A 12,814-nucleotide genomic window follows, 5' to 3' on the forward strand; every position below is an offset into this window, starting at 1 on the left:
TACATGCTGTATTACTTCCTGGAAAACCAGAGAGAAGGAAAACTTGGACGAAACCCACTTCGGTTAAACTGAGCCAGCTCATGGATCAATATATGAATCTGATAAATAGTTTGGTACTTTCTCGGAAATTGTTAGACGGTCCATATCAATGAAAATACCTAGAAGTATATGTCCATTTCTTGCATAAATATTTTTTCTCATTCCCATACCTATGTATCTCTTGCTTACTCTGAGACAAGATTTATCAACTTGGTCACGTTTCCTACATGTTCCTGTACGAAAATCCATATTCTCATACAGATTTTCATATCTATGCAGTCGATGCTTCAGATCTTCTGTATAAGTCATCTAAACTCTTTATCATCATCATTATCCCTAACAGTATCATCATCATTATCCCTACAGTGAAATTACTGATAAAGGGAAATATTGTTTTAGAGGACTTGGTTGTGTCTGAAAGGTGTGTATTTATTGTCAATAGATTAAAAAAATTCTAAAAAAATATTATCTTATAGGAAAATAAAAACAAATTCAAGGGGTGAATAGACCTTCATATGCGGGATGATTCATCATCCACTGAACCTCAAGGTAATTCTGCTCACTTTTTCCATATAGGAGGTCTTGATTGTCGCAATATGTATGAACTTAAGCAAAGAGGGCATTGATGCGATTGGGGTAGGACAAGTCTATAATTCAATACTGACATGGGGTTGACGTACTTCACTTTTGCAACTATCCCTATAATAGGTGACCCTTCGTATTTCTTCCCATAATCCACAAAGCTCTTCAAGCCTACTACAAAATGACAAAAACATGAAATAAATTGTCTAGTACCAGGTAAGTCGTGGTTGTAGTAACCTGTCATGCACTTGAGGTGAATCAACAAGAAAGATAATCTCAACCAGCTTTCTTTCAATCCTAATCATTGTTTGTTTGAACATCTACAATCATGTATATCACTATACACTACCTTACAAGGCCACCATAGTAACCCTTCAAGACAGTGAAGCTTCCAAATAAATGACAAAGCTTTAAAATCAATTACACCATCCTCATTTCTCGGAGACAAACATCTAGAGTACAGCATTAGCCAATTTCAAGGAAGTCAAATTCAAATTTCTTTATGTATGGGTGCAATAATACCTGCTGTTTTCTTTAACTGTTCTCAAAATTAGTTTTAACATCTAAGGATGCAAAGAATAGACATAAACAGTAGCAACAGCAATATTTAATTAATTTTTGATGGGCCAATTTGAAGTGTTATCACACTATTCATCAACATAACTGTAACAGTAGTCAAAGAAGGAGCCAGGATGCCGTTCGGTACAAACTTTTAGCAAAGGAAGCATCCAATGACTGTATATTAAAATCATTACAAACTCTGGAGAAGAATTACAAGAGTCGCTTAAAATCGCCATCCAAGTAAAGGTGGGTAAATAAACACATTCAGCAATTGAACAATTAAAAAGTTGAGTTCTGAATTATCAAATGAAGTAAGCAGCATCAATAGATTGAGCCCAAACTCTACAAATGCTTGCCACTAGATGGGACTGAGATAATTAGCAAATCGACCTGTAGTCCGCAAAGACAAATATCATTGATAAAAGTCATACACATAACTTACAACAATTTTCATTGTCTGCAAAATGAATCGAAAACAATGACACTACTTATCATCTAGGCAGAAAAAACATAGATTATCCAACCTTTTACCTTTTTGCTTGTAAGAAATGCTAGCTGTCTACCTTCGACAGCAGTTACCTTAGCAGACCAAAAACTTTCATTTCCCTCACCAGATTAGCAACATGAAGAGATGAAATGCCTCACAATATCAATAAATGTATTGAATAAACCAATAAGGCATCTTCTAGTTTAACCATAATTAAACCAAACGATTAATCCGAAGAACAAATTCTTGAACGCAGTCACGCACTGACCTAGTTACTTCTAAACTGCTAGTAGGCTGAGCTAGTGAGCTTTGGAAAACGACCCATTGTTTTGGAAAAATATAGGGTTTCCTTCTATGAAAACTGCTGGTACATAAGCATGTAAGCAAAAACGGCTACCTAATTCTAAACTCTCGATCGTCTTGTAGGATTTCCAACAGGTACTAGTTACATTGAATGAGAGATGAAGAGCAGTTAAACCAGATGTCAAAACAATTTAGTTTGGAGCTTGAAGTTTCCGGATTAAAATATCTAATCCAATCAAGTCATGTTCACTAAGCAACCAAGATGTATAAAAGAAAGTGCCTAAACCAGAAAAATGTAAGGAAAAAAAAAGAACTGGATATACCTTCAGCACAACTATTGGCATCACGAGGAAGCTTGGAAACAAGGCAAGACGATGCAACCGCGCTGTGAATCGGTTGAAGAGTGCTTACTTCTCGTCGAATCAACCTTCAAGAGAAAACCAAAAATGAAACAACGAACTCATACAGGAAGGGTAAAAGTAAAACCCCATTATTCTATTAACCAATAAACATAAAAGAAAAAAGACAAGTACCGAGAAGGAGATGGAGGAGAAGTCCGGGTCTGATGAAGAATGAAATTGGATCGAACTGAAAATGGGATTTTGGTTCTTGTAGTTGTGGCTGCTGTTCGGAACACTGGACGAAGAAAAGATCTTGATGCAATTGCAGCTGCCATTTCTGATTTCTTTCCTCTCAATTGGAGTTTGGAACCCAGATAACATGAAAAGCCTCTGCAAAACCCCGGCCCCTAGTAAACCAGTGAGTTTGGTTCATGGGGCTTGGTTTAACACAAGTCCACCAAAGTAAGCCCATTAGATTCTAATAGAAGTAGACTCCTAGTATTCATTTCTTTTTGGGCCTATACTTTATCCCCTTCGGATATGATAATATTGTAATTATATTATTTGTTTCATGGTGGAATCAGCCGCTTGGAAAGGTGGAATATTTTCACCTCGGCAGCTACGTAACCGGACTTTTCAAAGTCGTTTTTATTTGTATTTTAATCAACACGGTGATTTTGACATAATTTCGCTTTGTTATTTACCTACATTTCCACATTAATGCATTTTCCTAGTAAAACAGCAAAGGCCCTAACATACAAGGGTCAAACATCTGACAGTCTCTAAATAATATTATTAGCTTCTGGAATGAGTAACTAAAAGTAACAAACCTGGACTTAGAACAAGAAACTAATGGTCCTTGAAATATAATTTATTCAGTCCTGCCTTGAGTTGAATAGCTATAGAGATCAGCTGTATCTGCATTAACACGGATCTTAGGCTTAGTTTGTTTTCACTGTGAAACCTCTTCGAACCTCTTATGTCTGTGCCGCGCAGACTACGCGCAGACATTAGGCTTCGCAGACCGTTTGTTTTTAGAAGACAGAAGATCTTCAAACGTCTGCACGAGCTCTTCTTGGTGCATACATGATTTTATGTCTTCAAAGGTCTGCAGGAAAATTAAAATCAATTAAATCTATTTTAAAATTTATTTTAAAATATATATTTATTTATTTTAAAATATAGATTGATTTATTTTAAAATATGAAAAAAAAATATTTTAAAATATAGATTGATTTATTTTAAAATATGGATTGATTTATTTTAAAATATGGATTGATTTATTTTAAAATATGAATTGATTTATTTTAAAATATGAAAAAAATTATTTTAAAATATAGATTGATTTATTTTAAAATATGGATTGATTTATTTTAAAATATGGATTGATTTATTTTAAAATATGGATTGATTTATTTTAAAATATGGATTGATTTATTTTAAAATATGGATTGATTTATTTTAAAATATGGATTGATTTATTTTAAAATAGGGATTGATTTATTTTAAAATATGGATTGATTTATTTTAAAATATGGATTGATTTATTTTAAAATATGGATTGATTTATTTTAAAATATTAATTGATTTTTTTAAAAAAAAAATCATTATTGTAGTTGTATGATTATTTAAATTTCAGTATTATAAAATTAAAATTATTTAAATTTCAGTATTGCAAAACTCTTTTAAGTTTAAAAAATCAGTTTATTTTATATTTCAGTTTATTTTAGCAGTCTGCAGACGTTAAAAAAACAAACAGTCTTCTTCTTGCAGACTTTTGGTCTACCTCTTCTGCTGCATATGTCTGCAGATGTGGTCCGCAGACTGCAGACCTTTTACCTTTTCAGAAACAAACACCACCTTAGTCATCTTGAAAAATAGAAAATATAATGGTTTTTGAAGCATGAATATAAGGGCACAAAATAAATGTTGGATAAGGTTTGTTTTCTGCAATAAAACTGATAATTTTAGCGAATTTTATGTGAAATAATTATGTTGTTTAATCGTTATTTAAAACTTCAATAAAGTTTTTCGTGTTATTATTTTAAATCGAAATTAATTATTTTCCTCTCTTGAGAGATCAAATTTAATTTTTGAATTTTAAATATTAGAATATAACTTTACCATTTTAATAACTAATAATATTTGTTAATCATACAATAATCTTAGCATTTTTTATGAGTAAACTACGTTAGATCCCACCAAACTTTAAACCTTGACTCGTTTATACTACTAAACTTTCAATTGTCAATTTTAGCATTAATGTTTAGTTTTGTGTTCAATTATGTCACTCCGTTGTTAATGACTTAATGGGACGATGACATGACATTCACGTGTCATGACGTTGCTAACATGGTTGCCTCATCAAAATGATGTCATTTTGGCTCGACTATTTTGATGCTTAAAAAGCCCAAAATGACGGAGTGACATAATTGAACGTAAAACTAAATGTTAGTGCTAAAATTGAAAGAATTAAAGGTTTGGTAGTATAAACGAGTCGACGTTTAAAGTTTAGTGATATTTAGTGTAATTTACCCTTTTTATCTAGAACACTTAGGTGGTGTTTGTTTTCACTGTGTAAGCTCTTCAAACCACTTATGTCTGCGTCGCGCAGACATTAACCTTCGCAGACTGTTTGTTTTTTAGAAGACAGAAGCTCTTTAAACGTCTGCGCGAGCTCTTCTTGGTGCAAACATGGTTTTATGTCTTTAAAGGTATTCAAACCTCTTCAAGAACAATTATAAAATATAGTTATTTATTAAAATAATTTTAATAATTTAATAAGGTTATTATTTTAAAATAATTTATTAAAATATGGATTGATTTATTTTTAAATAATTATTTTAAATAATTTATTAGTATGGATTGATTTATTTAAAAATAGATTGATTTTTTAAATAATTATTAGTATGGATTGATTTATTTTAAAATGGATTGATATTTTAAATAATTTATTAGTAGGATTGATTATTTTAAAATTAGATGTTATTATGTAGTTGTATGGATTGATTTATTTTAAATAATTTATTAGTATGAATTGATTATTTTAAAATATGGATTGATTATTATTGTAGTTGTATGGATTGATTATTTAAATAATTAGTATGTATTGATATTTAAAATATGGATTGATTTATTTTAAATAATTTATTAGTATGCATTGATTTATTTTAAATAATTTATTAGTATGTATTGATTTATTTTAAATAATTTATTAGTATGGATTGATTATTTTAAAATATGGATTGATTTATTATTGTAGTTATATGAATTGATTTATTTTAAATAATTTATTAGTATAGATTGATTTATTTTAAAATATGGATTGATTTATTTTAAATAATTTATTAGTATGGATTGATTTATTTTAAATAATTTATTAGTATAGATTGATTTATTTTAAATAATTTATTAGTATGGATTGATTTATTTTAAATAATTTATTTGTATGGATTGATTTATTTTAAAATATATATTGATTTATTATTTTTAGTTGTATGGATTGATTTATTTTAAATAATTTATTAGTATGGATTGATTTATTTTAAAATATGGATTGATTTATTTTAAATAATTTATTATTGTAGTTGTATGGATTGTTTAAATTTCAGTATTGTAAAACTAAAATTATTTAAATCTCAGTATTGCAAAACTCTTTTAAGTTTAAAAAATCAGTTTATTTATATTTCAGTTCATTTTAGCAGTCTGCATACGTTAAAAAATAAACAGTCTTCTTCTTGCAGACTGCAGACTTTTGGTTCACCTCTTCTGCTGCAGATGCCTGCAGATATGGTCCGCAGATTGCAGACCTTTTAACTCTGCAAAAACAAACACCACCTTAGTAAGGGATGGGCACTGGGCAAGGTGGGTTGGTTTTTTGGCCTCCTCGAACCGAAAATATAAAACTTATACCTGATCTCGTTCCGCCTCGATGAATTTTAGGTTTTTCCCACCCGGAACCTATCCCGATTTTTAGACTACAATCTCGATCCCAACCTGACTCTATCTGAATAAATTAATATTTTAAAATAATTAAAATAGCATATTTTATAATAATATGTTTATAATTATTTATTATATTTTAAACTATTAAAATAACATTTGATAATAATTTTTATACTTTTAATAATTTTATAATATATTTTAATAATATAAAATATAAAATTTTAAAGTATTAAATAATATATATATAAACCGGGTTGGATCGATATATTTTTTTAACTTAAACCGGTTCCGCTGCACCTCAAAATTATACTCAATAAAATTCGTCTCATTCGGAACTTCGAAATTTTAAAAAGAAACCGCTCTTATAAGATTAGGTCGGATAAAAAAACATTCACATTCGGATATTTTAACCATCCCTCACTCAGTCACTCGAGTTTTTCTTTCCCGAAAGGTGAATCCTCACTTGCGTTATCTATATGCATTCTTTCAATATTCTATATATATATATATATATATATATATTGCGATCTTGAAATTAAAGGCAGACTGTTCATAAAAAAGTTCAGATATGGTTAATGCTAAAGGATAATAGTTTTCCCTGTAAAAGAAAACGGAAAGATCGCCACACAAAACAAGCTTTCAAGAGAAAAAGGACACCTTGTTAAAACAAGACACGAGAAACGTCTCAAGCAAAGGCCGTAAGGCGTAAACAGGGTGACCACTGTTATTCTCATTTGTTACTCACGTGACAAAACCATTTTCACCCTCCAATAATGTCTGGCCACGTGTGCATAAAACTGCCAAGGGATACGCCACGTCACTAAAACACCGGGGATATCCATTTCGTTCCTTTTGTTTTTTTCTTTTTTATATTACTTCATAGCTATAGAAACATAAATGCTAATATTAATTACCGAAAGATTATCGGCCATGCTTTAGCCTCTTTTTTAATTGGTGCGTGTCTCGCTCTTACTTCTCATTTATACTCCCTATTCATTTTTCTGGGAGAATTTTAGAAAAAGCCTTGTGAGATGTGAAAGGAAGGGGAAATTTTGAGGATCTTTTGTTTTGGCTCCAAAAATGGCTTCTCTGTATTGCGATAATCAGGAAAGAGGTTCTTGTTTTACTAACGCACGCTATGGAAGATCGTGTTCCAAAGCTCAAGCTTGTCTCAAAAAGATTCTTCATTTAATTTCAAGTGTCCCACCGTCCTGTGAAAATAACACGAACCCTTGTAAGAAGAGAGGGTTTGATATTGATCTGAACTTAACATTAGGTTCTTTTCTCGACGGCGGTGATGAGAGTGAAGAAAAATCTGACTGTGTAGCTGAAAACAGCTTCATTGAAGACAAAACAGCCACGGCCACGGCGACGGATGCTTCTTCTGATGTCACAAATGTTCAAAAAAAGCAAAGAGCTCAAGAGCAGCAGCCACGGTGAGTTAAAACGGCGACGAACACGAACCCTTGTAAGAAGAGAGGGTTTGATATTGATCTGAACTTAACATTAGGTTCTTTTCTCGACGGCGGTGATGAGAGTGAAGAAAAATCTGACTGTGTAGCTGAAAACAGCTTCATTGAAGACAAAACAGCCACGGCCACGGCGACGGATGCTTCTTCTGATGTCACAAATGTTCAAAAAAGCAAAGAGCTCAAGAGCAGCAGCCACGGTGAAGTTAAAACGGCGACGTCGGAGACGGCCGCGTTATATGATTCATTGGGTTTGCTACTAGAAGCGGCGGAGATGATTGCATACGGGGATTTTTGTATGAACGGAAAAGAAAAGGAAGTCGAGGAGGCAGAAAAAAGTGGCTGCGGCATGTCAATGGAAAGGGATAAAGACAGATCGGTTAACGTTAAAGAAGACGGGTTCGAAGAAATTGAGGATATGGCGCCGCCGGTGGTTCGATCAAAGCGAGGGCGGAATCAGGTTTTGCCAGTCAGGTATAGGGACTCGGTTTTGGAGCCGTGGACGAAGCGACCAAAGATATCAACAGCGACACCAGCTGCCGCAGTGGTTTCGAAGAAGAAACGAAAGCCGAGGTAAAATAATCAATTAAGAAAGAAAAAATGATACTAGTAAAAGTGAAATTCCTTTTTACTGTTTGCGTGTTTGAACTTAGAAGGGCCTTTTATTGGAGTTACTGTGAAGTAGAAAAAACGAGCTTAGAAGTATGTATTGTTACCGTTTTGAATGAAAGTTATTCATTGCTCTAAAATACTGCAAGAAATTGTCGAGGCAGGGATCTTAATTAAACAAACACCCGAATTAGAACGACGTCGTGCTGAAGTCCATCCCGAAGACTAGGAGAGAACAGCACAGTGCAGTGATACTGATAACGATTGGTCATCAGGTGCGACTATATATTTGATCGTTATTTCGTTCTTATATTAAACATATTATTGGTGTAGTGCTATTTTAAGTTTTTAATCTAAATATTTGTTAAATTTTTTTTTCGTTTTAATGTAAATATTTAATATTATTAACATAGAATTATTTACTGCCCTTAAGTTTTACTTCTAGAAGGAAGCTCCGTCTCTAATCTTAACCGAGTCTAGTTATTTCGTATCTAATAAACTTCATTGTATTCCTATGACATACATGATACATTTATATGTTCACATACATTTGAAATTATTTAAATTATTAATATCTAATTTCCATTGTTTTTCAATATCAATGAATATAATTAATAGAGAATAGAGCAAAGCCTATAATTAATAATGTTTCGTTGCCTAATTTAACATATTTTATTTTTTGCACGAAACCAACAGATATATTTCTCGTACCCAATTGTTCTAAGAAATTGGTTATAGTTATATTATAAAAATTATTTTAAAAATTATTATTTCATATATTGATTATAAAAAAAATATTTTCTAAACAAAATTGCAGTGTTACCATATTTCCTTACACGATGGTATACAAAGTCTGATATATGTATTGGGCTTTGGGGCCTCTAATATTATCATTTTATTGATGTTGCATGCGTTGATATTGAAATTTGTATTTTATGCAACCTTTGATATATTTAGTTTAAAAATAGTTTGTCGAATTTAAAAGTTGGTATAAATTTAAGAATTAAAATAAGAATCAAACTGCATCATATGTGCCTAAACTAAAAAAAACATATAATAATAAAAGTTGGCCTACCAATTTTATTAACAATGGATGTGATTAGTATATATGTATAATTTGAGATGAAATTGGATTTGTTAATTCACAAATTAACCAATTTAGCTTTTCCGAGTCACACTCGAATTCAAATTGTACCTTATTAAGGATTTTTCGATTTGAAAGCATTATTATTTAAATTTTATTATTGATATCCATAAAAAAAAAAGTATTTTCCAAAAACTTTCAATCAAATAATATTAAAATGTGTATCTCACAAAATCAAAGTTAAAAAACTGACTTTTAAAAAATAATAATGAATAAATTTAATGAGACGGAAGGGGTAATTTTTTTTTTGCAAGAGTTCAGGTATTAGGAGTTAAGACAGGAATATGGAAAGATCATAAATCAGGTGGCACCGGTAAGATCGAGGATGAGCTATTAGCACGATGATTTTGCTCTTAAATTTGTGATTCTTAGTACACTAAAGACCTAACATTGAAAACGTAGCAAAATTAGACCAATAGATACAGAAGACAAATCTCAAAACTTGAACAAGATTGATTCTATAGTTTGAATCACTTTAAATAATATTATAGGGGAATAGACATTTCTATAGAAACAAGTACTTCTATGCAGATCAGAACTTCCCATTAAATAAAAACATAAACATTTCATTTTAATTTTAAGACAACCCATGAATACAAATAAGACAAGAATTGATGCAAACATACCAACCTAAAACGTAATATTAATCTAAAGTTTCGAATCAAGGAAAAACACCACGCATAAGTCTTCTTAAACCTTAAACTCCTCATTAACCAAGTCTACCAAAACGAGACAAAAGATGTCTATCCCCCAAAATTAAACATGCACATTAGAGCACATAAACCCGACCTCATTTGCCTCCATGCTTGGCCTTCTTGTGAGAATCTAAACCACCCTCGGACCCAAAAGACCTGTCCACAGAACACCAAGGGAGTTAATTAAGAAACCAACTAAATCAAAATAGGAAGCAAGTTGCAAAGTGACAAGATAATGTACTTGTTACAAGAACCACAAGAGAATTGACCATCAGACTTTGGAGTCTTTGCAGCATTTTTCCCAGCCAGCTTTGCTGGGTGCGGCGTTGCTGTGTGACCGCCCTTCTTACCATCTACCGTTGTAAACAACAATAATCACGAAATAGTAAAGAAACTAACAGGCCAATCACGATTAAAAATATGTAGAAGAAATATGAAGTGGCAGAAAAGATATATGAAACTGAGGAATTTAGAGGGAACTGCAAGATGACCTGTCTTCTGAGGAGTAACTGCAGATTTAGCCTTTTTTGAAGCAGGTGTTGCAGGTTCAGCAGGCCTCTTCTTGCTTGACTCAACCTTGGAAAGAAAAAAGCCACAAGTTACAATTATGAAATCAGGTCAGCTTCAACAATTCAAAAAATAATTAGATGTCTACCAAAGATACCTTCTTTGGTGTTTCTTCATCCTCATCGTCTGAACTACCATCCTCAGACATCTGTTCACACACCAATCACACCACATATCAGAATCAGAACCAAAGACCACTCAGAATACATAAAAATAAGGAGGCACTCATTACAAAAATAATGAATTAAATTTCAAGGGAAGTTATTAAAAGAAACCTCATCAGAATCATCTTCATCCTCAGAATCCTCCTCCTCCTCAGTTTTCTTACTAGGTTCAGCTATCTTCACAGCTGGTTTAGCGGGCTCTGGTTTCGAAGCATTAGCCTTGGCTGTTTTTGCATCTGCCTTTGCTTTTCCTATGATGTAAAAAAACGTTAAACAGAAGAAATAAGAAATAATCAAATCTCCAACCATTGATGTAAATATGGGTACAGAAAGAAAGATTACCATTTTCAGCAGCAACAAGAGGAAGCTCCTCCTCCTCATCACTATTTACTTCATCACCAGACATATCTGCAAATAAGAACAAACACATGAGAAATACTTCATGAAAATGAAAGAAAGCATGTAGGACAACTATATTCAAGGCCTCACCTAAATCATCAGTGGCGACAGAAAAGAACACAAGAGTCAAGAAAGAACAAGATTGAAGAGGGACACTTCATGTTCATTTAAAAACAAAAACAAGGTAATTGAAACAAGTATACAAAATGCCAATTAATAAAAGGATATCCTTCCTCCGGAACATAAGTTTTGTACCCAAGAAAATAGACACTCCCATTCTTCCAGTTGTGAGAGAGCTCAAACTCTTGGTCAAATACTAGATCAAAAGATAATTGTGGGAAATTATGGTGGGAAAGTGTTCCAAGAACAAGTTTTTTCCCATCAGTATTCACATAGAGCGGAACAGATTCTCCCTTGTTCTTTGACTCACCAAGTGATGCCTGAAACACAAGCAGTACTAAAAAATAAATCGATCATATATACTAATATCAACTTGTTTATCTAAATAATTCCAAACCTGGGACAGATGTATGACATAACCAGCACCAGGGTCGGCTTTAATAGACTGTCCGGCCTTAACTTCAATACCTGATTGTAAGATAAAAAGATGATTAAATCTATTACTCCAAACTAAAAACAAAAACTGAATATCCGCAAGTGTATGAATCAGGTCTTTAAACGTTACACATAAATCGGAAGTAAATTATCACACTCAACAAGATTTCATTCAATGAGCACAGTATCAAGTTAAACCGTAATATTGTAACCATCATCAGTCTTATTAATTATTTAATAAAACCTCACAGACAATGTATCAAATAATAATTCTTACACTAATAATATGTATAAGACTCACTCAAAGCAAGCCAGATATATGCATTTACGTAGAAAAATAAGAGTTCAAATCAAAGAAAAAACTAATATCATCTTAGTATAAGAAAAGGGGGAAAGGTCAAACTTCCCAGAAAAAGTTCTGTTAAATATTAAAAACAGGAGAAGCGTAAAACGAAATAGATTAGAATAAGGAAGAGACTAACCAATAACAGAAAAATAGAAGCAAAAGCTCAAGAGGAAAAGAAGAATAACTTACCCCAGAACTCCATAGAAGAGGCTTCAGTTTTTGGGAAGAGATATCTAGGGTATGCTATATTAGGATTAGAGTACAACTCTTCCTGAAGAGGCGCAAATGACCGATGGAGTTGAGACGAATTTATAAGTAAGATGCCGCCCAATTGTGTTTATTCTACTTTTAGGGTTTCTTTTTTGGGGATTCTTTGGTTTGGGAGGGTTTATCGTTTGAACTTTAGCCCAATTCATTTGGACTTTAAATGACGCAAGCTTCGGCCTATATTTTTAATTAACCTCCTCAGTGTTTTAATAGTGCATTGTAAAACTAAAAAACGCCCATAACGACATCTTATAAAATTTGGATACTAAATTTCACTATATATTACCAACTAATTAAGCTATTTTAAAATATTTTTTATAATTATTCATAATTAATTAATT

General features: G+C 32.0%; 3 protein-coding genes across 4 annotated transcripts; 1 reads left to right on the forward strand and 2 right to left on the reverse strand.

Moving 5' to 3' along the window:
• Positions 1-1,357: 1,357 nt before the first annotated feature.
• Positions 1,358-2,675, reverse strand: LOC120193904. Of its 2 annotated transcripts, XM_039196327.1 has the most exons (3): positions 2,506-2,675; positions 2,296-2,399; positions 1,358-1,572 (listed from the first exon to the last, which is right to left on the reverse strand). In XM_039196327.1, exons 1-3 carry the CDS (start codon positions 2,646-2,648, stop codon positions 1,541-1,543), a joined length of 279 nt encoding a protein of 92 aa, XP_039052258.1. In that variant the 5' UTR covers positions 2,649-2,675; the 3' UTR covers positions 1,358-1,540. The 2 variants fall into 2 exon arrangements, with proteins under 2 accessions (XP_039052258.1, XP_039052257.1); XM_039196326.1 differs by lacking the exon at positions 1,358-1,572 and having other exon boundaries at positions 1,674-2,399.
• A 4,663-nt stretch (positions 2,676-7,338) lies between these two features.
• On the forward strand, positions 7,339-8,660 carry LOC120194264. Its single transcript, XM_039196624.1, has 3 exons — positions 7,339-7,647; positions 7,732-8,300; positions 8,501-8,660. The coding sequence occupies exons 1-3, from the start codon at positions 7,339-7,341 to the stop codon at positions 8,511-8,513; spliced, it is 891 nt and encodes a 296-aa protein (XP_039052555.1). The 3' UTR covers positions 8,514-8,660.
• Positions 8,661-10,074: 1,414 nt separating this feature from the next.
• On the reverse strand, positions 10,075-12,494 carry LOC120193900 (histone deacetylase HDT1-like). The gene is made up of 10 exons (XM_039196325.1): positions 12,396-12,494; positions 11,823-11,893; positions 11,534-11,745; positions 11,396-11,406; positions 11,249-11,314; positions 11,018-11,157; positions 10,840-10,890; positions 10,667-10,751; positions 10,417-10,528; positions 10,075-10,331 (listed from the first exon to the last, which is right to left on the reverse strand). Exons 1-10 carry the CDS (start codon positions 12,406-12,408, stop codon positions 10,271-10,273), a joined length of 822 nt encoding a protein of 273 aa, XP_039052256.1. The 5' UTR covers positions 12,409-12,494; the 3' UTR covers positions 10,075-10,270.
• Positions 12,495-12,814: the final 320 nt, after the last annotated feature.

The sequence above is a fragment of the Hibiscus syriacus genome, unplaced genomic scaffold (genome assembly GCF_006381635.1).
Source record: "Hibiscus syriacus cultivar Baekdansim isolate YM2019G1 unplaced genomic scaffold, ASM638163v2 tig00116997_pilon, whole genome shotgun sequence".
Classification (NCBI taxonomy): domain Eukaryota; kingdom Viridiplantae; phylum Streptophyta; class Magnoliopsida; order Malvales; family Malvaceae; genus Hibiscus; species Hibiscus syriacus.